At 42.6% G+C, this 8,321-nt stretch overlaps 1 protein-coding gene across 1 annotated transcript in view; it reads right to left on the minus strand.

Annotated features, from left to right (window-relative positions):
* ACSM3 (acyl-CoA synthetase medium-chain family member 3) overlaps positions 1 to 5,470 on the minus strand; it is a 9,223-nt gene extending 3,753 nt beyond the window's left edge. Inside the window, exons 1-6 of the mRNA XM_010084762.1 lie at positions 5,303 to 5,470; positions 3,643 to 3,853; positions 2,717 to 2,924; positions 2,335 to 2,478; positions 1,345 to 1,501; positions 343 to 422 (exon numbers count right to left, since the gene is read on the minus strand). Of these exons, the coding sequence (XP_010083064.1) occupies positions 343 to 422; positions 1,345 to 1,501; positions 2,335 to 2,478; positions 2,717 to 2,924; positions 3,643 to 3,853; positions 5,303 to 5,470 (968 nt within the window). The remainder of the gene's footprint in view (positions 1 to 342; positions 423 to 1,344; positions 1,502 to 2,334; positions 2,479 to 2,716; positions 2,925 to 3,642; positions 3,854 to 5,302) is intronic.
* Between the last annotated feature and the right edge of the window lie 2,851 nt (positions 5,471 to 8,321).

Raw genomic sequence — 8,321 nt, forward strand, 5'->3', positions numbered from 1 at the left:
CAGTAATTGGCAGTTGCCTATCTGCTATGCCCCATTCACTACTGTACTCCTGTATTGTGGGGTCCTTTCTACATAAAACCAAAATTTTTACTGAGTCCTGCTCATTCCATGTGAAATGTATAGTGTTAAACAAAAACAAATCTGAAAAAAAAAAATGGTTAAACCACCCCTAAATCTTTTTTCTGACTTTGTTCCTAACACGTAAGATTCAAAATGTTGAGAAATACATGATCTGAGTTACTGTTATGCTACTGTAAATCTGCAATAAAATCAAGGTGAGACAAGTATTTGGTTTACTGTTTTGATCAAATGCACCAGCAAAGATACTCTGCTTTTGCTTACCTGGACAGTTTATGTTGCACAAACATTCGATAGGCAGTTGGAGGAGAACAGAAGACAGTTATGGGAAATCTTGACAGACTCTAGAGAATTTAGAATTAAAAAAGTAAATTTTGCCAATATACTGAAACCTGTGAGGTCCCATCTTCATTGTAAGATATCATGTGATGATCTCTGTATCCAGCTTATGAAACACATGAACCAAACATTCAGTGTCCTAAAAGCAGTTAGGGCTGTACTTGCCAAAACCAACACACAGCAGATACGTTTATTTAATTTCTTCTTCAAAACAGAACCTACATCATTTTACAATAGTTCAACACACCAGTTTTTTGCTCTTGAAAGCTTTACAGTTTCTCTTGCACAATTTCCTCATTAATTGCAGTTTAAGCAGAAAACAAGTGAAACCATAAGGCTACTTTTTTACATGCTCTGTAGGTGTTCAACTGACAGTGTTCTTCGACATATCCTAATTTTAATTAGCAATTTCCAGCCATCATTAACATGGATATGATGATAAGGTCACTCCATGTAAAATGAAACATGGTAGTCTTTTTGAAATTATGAAGAGGTGTGGAGGATGTAAGAGAATATAATGTTCGTGCCTTCAACCTTGGTTGCTTCACTCCTTAACTTTGTGCAGGCAACTGAAATTCTCATTCATCTGTTATTGTCACTTATTTTAATAACACCACCAAAGTACTCCACAAATCCCAGAACAATTTCTTGTGTACTTCACTTTTAGGCCTAATACTGGATGTTTGCAGGTTTGTGCAGTCAAATCCAGAGCAGAGTATATGATAAACCCTTTGGATGTCAGATATGCTCTTGTTTTGGGGCATATGTTTGCAGCACTCACTACTTAACTAACGGGTTCGTTACCATCTGGTGAAAGTCGTAACTGTGCTGCGTGCTGGCCCCTGTGCAGCACCAGCGGAAATTAAAACCTGGGCATGACCAGCCAGAGAGAACAGTGCCATTTATTGCTGGGCAATCCTCACTTACCTCAAAGACAATGCTTGGGTCGAAGCGTGGCATCTTATGTACAAATACACACGCCCCTTGAATCCACGGTGAAAAAACGCTGCTCCAAGCAGACTTTGCCCAGCCTGTGTCTGATGTATTCCAAAATATATCTGAGGAAGTCAAGTCCAGCCAGTACCTGTTAACACAAGGGAATGGTCCACAGTCTATTTGGCAGGAACAAGGCAAATATTAAAATATCAACAAGAGATCTGCCAGTAAAGCAAATCGATCACTGGTTGTCTTTGGTAAATGGTAATTAGAAGAGGCTGAATTTCTGAGCAGGACTAAGCCACAGCACAGTGAAGATGTCATCAGGATAGACTGATGTTGCCTTTTTCTAAGGGAAAAAATATACTGATGGACAAAACTAACACTGCCTCAGAACATGGTATTGTATGAATATGTATGAGATTGCGAGGGTTTTGTTGAACTCATTTTTAGGGATGAGGATTTTTTTGTTTGTTTACTTCTAGTTTGGTATTTTCTGATTTGTTATTCTTTGCCTGTCAGTGTGAAGTACACTGCCATATTGATTTTATAAACAACATTGCTTTATATGTTTAAAGTTTCTGAACTATCAGTATTTTGTTCCTGCAGGACCTGTGTCTAATCCAGAAGCCTAACAGAGCCATGATTTTTTTCCCTTTTATGGTACAGACTTCATAAACTTGTGCTGATGTTCTGTTCATGGGCAATCTGGTAACTATACACACTGAAGAATTTAACAAAAATTAAAGAATGTGTTAAAAAAAAAGTTAGTGACTATATGACTGCTACATTCTCTATAAACTAAGGCAGCTGGACTGAAACTGCCTGTTTCATGGGAAAGAAACCCCACTTTTGGGATGGAAAACAACGGCTGTTTTTTGAACTATTGAAATAAAAGCTTCTGGTAAAAATCTTGTGTTCCTCTTCTTTCTGCTATATATTCAGTTACAGAAATACGCCTGATTTAAAGTAATACTGTACCTTCCATTCACTGTAAGGCCAATACCATAGCTGCCGTGGGAATGTTCAGCCATTTTTGGAGATCCTGTAGTTCCACTGGTGAAATAGATGGCCATTGGATCTTGACACTTGGTGGTCACACAGTGGTGATCAGAAGGAGCATTTCTTAAAATAAGCAAAATGATGAATAAAGTGATTTGAAAGTGTGACTTACACATTTTTGAAAATATCTAACAAAAAGAACTGTAGCAATCAAAAGTGTCATAAACATTGATATTTTTCCCCTGTACAGTCCAAAAAGAGTGAAAATATATTGGCATGTGCCAGCACTTCCTATTCAAAACAAACCAGTGTGCTTTTCTTTCATGATTGCTGTGGTGCTTTCACAGTGGTATTTACTCACTTCAGGAGATCTTTAAAGCTCAGCCATCCTTCTCTGTGGCCCTCTGACACAAGCAACTTGAATTTCAGAGACTGGCATTCAGCCCCAACTGAGTCTACAGCTGGTGCCACAGAATCATCGGTGATGATACACTTTGCCTTGGATTTCTGTAGTCGATGAAGAATGTCCTTCGCTGTCAACTGCTGTGTGCCAGGAATCAAGACAGTTCCTAAAGGGAAGGAAAGGGAATGGAAAAACAGTCTCACCATTTAAGAATAACACCTGTACCTACAAGCAGACTTCAGCTTACTTTGTTCTTTAGTGGGACAGAGGTGTACTAAAAGCAGGACTTAGCCCTACATTTATAAATATACTGATTTCTTTGATGGATTAAATGCCATTTGAGGATCAGCACAAGTTAGCAAATATTATATTGATTGTGGGACAGCAAAATAACAGAATAACTTGTTCTGAAAACACTGCCCTGGAACACGCCACGTCTCTGGACTTGACTTGTTTACTGGTAAACATAGCCGCTGCCTCACGTGTGTACTGCTAGTGCTTGTGGGCACCAAGACATCCAGGGCTGTAAATACTGGGCAGCTGAGTATTTAACAGATCCCACAGGGGAACATGTGAAATGCTTTGTCAAGCGTGGGCTAATTTCACTGCAAGTTAGCAAGAGGGTGCATTTCCGATGTGTCACAAGTGCTGGAAAGAGGAGAATGACAAATGCACGTGGATTCACAGGGTTTCCTTAACAGCTAGAGCATGTGCAAAAGTCCTCAAAGCACCATGAAGAAAAACTTGGCATGAAGAGTGGTTTTGATCAGCATGACATTAATTCATCCTCATTAGCGTGTTGGTAGTTCTGAGCTCATTAAATAGCAAGGATTGGTTTAAGCAAAATTTCTGTACCTATATATAATTTCTATGCTTTTACGAACCTGTTCTCATGCAAGCCACATTCACCAGCCACCACTCTGGGATCCGGGGCAGAATCAGAATAATTCTGTCTCCTTGTTGCAGACCGCAGGCATCAGAGAGTACATTGGCCACTTTACTGGACAGCACTCCCAGCTCTTCAAAGCTCCACCTCACCTCTTCTCCGGCACCATCTACCCACCATAATGCAGGGTTTTTAGACTTTCTTCCCTCCTGTAGAACAACAGGTACAGTACAAATGCTTCATTTTAGAAACACATTGCCTTTACCTTAAGTTTGAGGAAGAAAAGCATTCATTACCATTCATTACTTATCCAGTGCTGGAGAAACCCTGGGATGCAACAGAAATTTGCCACTGATTCCAAATGAGGCGGCAAACTCTCCCTTAGAAAGAACAGCCTATAAATGTCATTTATGAAATGAAATTTGTATTCCTTTCCTGAGTTTTATATTGATCATGGAACACTCTAAAGAAGTTGTACAGTAACCAGCACAGAGAAAGAAGAATCTTTTTGGTTCAGGTCAGGCCAGCAAAGCAGCATGGTACCTCTGGGTTGTGCCCTAGAGTCTCCTGAGCACTCAGAGCTCATTATCAACTTCATCTGGAATTGGGCCTGTCTGGTACTTCTGAAAATTAAATCAAAGTTTCAAAAGCACAGGCCCACACAGTGTGAGCTTTAATCAATGTCCCACCTAACTGATGTGTGCAGTGATTTGAAATGTACACATATGATGTGCTTTAAAGGGGGCCAATGCACTTAGCAGCAAAAGTGCAGTAGGTCACTTCCTGAGCACAAAATTCACTGAGGCAGCAAGAATATGACACCTTATTGTCTATTTGAAGCTACAATAGCACTAAGGTTCATTTTCAGGGGAGCAGATTTTATCTGTGCACTCCAGAGGGCCAAACCTCTTCTCCAGAGGCTGTTCCTTGCTCTGCTTACAGCCTGCCTAAACCTGTTTTCCTGCAAAAGAAACAACTGTGCCAGACAGGTGATGCCTCTGCTCTCTTCCTGCTGCCAGGCTGGACATAACTGCATTTAGCCCCTCATCGTGAACAGCCTGAGCCTGCAAAACCAGTCCTACGTCCCTAGAGACCAGACCTATGTAGTAAGAAAGATGAAAACAATACTTCATGGTTTTTTATTATATTCCCTTTCCTTCCATAGAGCTTATGTCTGGTTTGGGGTTCAAAGTTGTTCAGTTTTGTAGATTCCAAGTCTTTGATGCAAAAGATTTCACATTTGGGATAGGTGGGTGAGGTTGGACATGATATTATTCATTATTCATTTTACAAGCAGGCAACGAAACACACAGAGATCAAGGGACTTCCCCGGCACATCCAGGTAGGGTGCAGGTCATGGCTGATGGGAGAACTGATGCACGGTTTAGAGTGGTTCAGTTCACAGTCTCATTTATGAGGCACCTATTTACTCACACTCAATCTCACTGGAGTTACTGATTTAAAGGAAAGAATTGTTTGGACTCCTGGACACGGTAGCGTGTGGCCTAAAGAGATCTACAGGTTCAAACTGCATGAGATGATCAGCAGATTATAATCAGAACATAAGCCCAGTGCCTTGGTTATTGGATGTGCCAGATACTCAGCATTAATGACCAGCATTAAATACTTCAGCATCAAAGAAGCCAAGTAACTCTTACCTTTTCCACTTCAGTCCATCTGTCCAGCACATCTCTTGCGAAGTTGAAGTACTCTGGCACCTCTGGTCTGTACTGTTGTTTTATGGCTTCATAACTCACAGAGGCCTGAGCTGGGTAGTATCGGCTGCAAAGCTGGAGAGATCTTCTCAGGGGAGCCCACAGGGACATGGCACTTGGGATCTTCAGTAAAAAATGCACAGCAGCAGGAGCCACAACAGTCTCTTCAAGGTTATTCCTGATTATCTCTCCAAGAAATGCTACAGTGATACAGATACAAACCTGGTTAATACCACGTGGTTTCAGGACAGCTACTACACAGTGGGATACACTGGAATAACAGTCCTGACTGTTAATTGGATAACTGCTGAGGACAGTTCCAGTTCGGCCGTTGTCTGGCCCCTGCTTTCCAGTGACCATCACTGCAGCTGAGATCCTAACCCTGCATTCAATCAGTAGCGCTCAGCCTTGTCACTGTGACAGCTTTCCTGTAATTCACGTTCCTTTCCTTCCTACACGCCCATCTAATCTTGTAGATCACATTTCAGTCGCCTTATACAGCAGAGAGGCACGGAGCGCTACACAAGCACTTCAAGTCTGACTTCTGTAAATGCAATGTCTGCTACTGAATGACAATACAGAAGTAAGAGCGTGGACCAAGATGTTGCACAGATAGTCCAGCCATCATGCAGTAATTACTGGCTGACCATAGTGTCACTCGGTACAAAAATATTTACAGTTTTTCTAATTTATCAGCATTGGGGATATATCGGTTGCCAGGAATGGAATGAACGTAGCAAAGTCTAGCAAAGTCCTGAAAAGATTCTATATATTGGTGTTTTAAACATTATTTTGATGTGTGGTCAGCAAAAAGCATCACTTTATAAGACAAGGAAACTTTAAAAGGCTCCCTGAAAAAGGATCCAAAATTCAAGGCCTTACTTCTCTAAAAGAGTCAGCTCAGCAGGAGGTCTGAAAACTCTGAAGTCATTATTTTCATGCATTGTCAACAGTCTTCTATTTGCAGAATAATATAAATACTGCTAGTTCCTTACAGATTTAATAATTATCCAGCTGTAAAATAATGTGATTTTAGTGATTTAGTGAAGAAAGGGACATTTTTTGAATCTGTAACATTCAGTCTGCACATGACAAACACAGGAGAGAAACCCAGCCACATGAAAGACAGACAGGGGCAGGGAGAAGAGGGAATGTGGTCAGACAAGAGGCAAATCCGCACTGCTCCAGTGCCAGAAAATGTCCTGGCCAGCAGGTCACAGGGGTGGGTGGAGGGTCAGTTACCTTGTCAAAAGGCTGTCAGTCCCAACTTACTGCCCCTCTGCCTTGCACCGAAGCAGAGCTCTCTCAGCGCTAGGATGTGTCACAGATCTCAGACTCCTGGTCATGTGTCCAGTGACTGCCTCCTGTGCTCTTTACATGTACTTTGGGCTCACACAAGGGGCAGCCAAGTCCCGCACAGCAAGAAGAACTGATACGTTTCTGCAGAGCTCAGAGTGGAGGCAGAAAGCTTGAGTCCCCAGATCTCTCCTCTTTCTTTTTCCTCTCCTCTTCCCACCCACCTGCCCAAGGAGGAACACAGTCATGAGACCTTGCTACAGCCAAACCACATCTGTTACCCTCCGGCTGGAGCAACACAGGATCAACAGCCTTGCGATTGGTTTTGTGACTACACAGCTCTGCAGGTAGCTTCGGGCTCCTCAGGCAACCACAGTAGTTCAGCCATGACAACACCAAGTCTGGATTCCTGGGATGCTGCAGCTGGTGCCTGGACCAGCTTTGTTGTACCTGGTGGCTTATGAGTTTTGTAAGGGCTCTGCCTCGTGTTCAGAGAGCAGTTATGTGGTGCTCCAGCATTGCTGCCTCCTCTGCTGCACTCCCACTGGAGAGGCAGGAGGCCACATGTGCCATCTTCTCTGCCATCCAGGCCACAGCCCAGCATCCCTGTGGGCACAGCTGTGGCGTTGGTGCGTGCCTCTACCTCCAGCCCCTCCTGCGAGGATGTCATTCACTAGGGAGCTAGTGACAGCTGTAGCTTAAATTGGGGCACCAAGATTCATAAGAGTTTGGCTGCCAGAGTCCTAAACAGCTCCTGCTGTATCTCCATCCTCAAACCATGGCTCTAAGGTCAGCAGAGAGATTGCTAACACTGATTTATGTCTTTGGAGCAGAACAGTCCTCTGGGTGCTGATCAGTGAGGGTGACGCTGTGGTCTTTCCTAGCACATAGGTCCTGTACTTTTGCCAGAACTGCCTCCTGGGGTTCTGCCCACATCTGTTTGTAAACAGCACACTCAAAGGAGATGTTAGCCAGCTCCCTGCAATATTCACTGCAGCAGAAATAAACTGATTCAAAACAAATTCCCCCAAACAACAAAGCTGCTCTCTGAGGCAAAGGGAGACCTACAGTTAGTCTGCAGTACTGACATTTTAAACAGCTCTTTGAAATGCATGCATGAAATCCTCCCAGAGGAAAGGCAGAGAAACATGCTTAAGGGGATTTCCTACCCAAAAACACCACATCACCCCAGATGAGGCACAAACTCTAAGAGAAAATGACAGCAATGGCTTGTGATAAGAGTCAGTGAATGTGCCAGGAATATGCAGGCAAGAAAGTTTCCAGTTTAGGAAGAAAATAATTAACTTCCACAATGACCTAACCTGTAACCTGTTCTTCTGGTAGGGCATATAACTAATTTCCAGAGCACCAATGGGTATTTCCAAGTCCCCTATCATTTTTCACCACAGAAGTATCCTAGTTATGTTGAGTTGTTAATTGCATTTCCCCTGCACCACTCAGCTGCCTGCAGAAATTATTGTGTTTGAAACATATCCTGGCATGCCCAACTCCAGAGACTATCACTATAATTTACCAGAACTGTGAGTCTTTTACACAACCCCAGCCCTGCAAAGATTTAGTGACTTTTAATTTATGCATGGTCAATAATCCCACAGATGTCTAACAATTGCTGTAGAATTATTTGAGCCTCAAAGGCTTTGCATGA

This window comes from Pterocles gutturalis, unplaced genomic scaffold (assembly GCF_000699245.1).
Source record: "Pterocles gutturalis isolate BGI_N339 unplaced genomic scaffold, ASM69924v1 scaffold11885, whole genome shotgun sequence".
NCBI lineage: Eukaryota > Metazoa > Chordata > Aves > Pterocliformes > Pteroclidae > Pterocles > Pterocles gutturalis.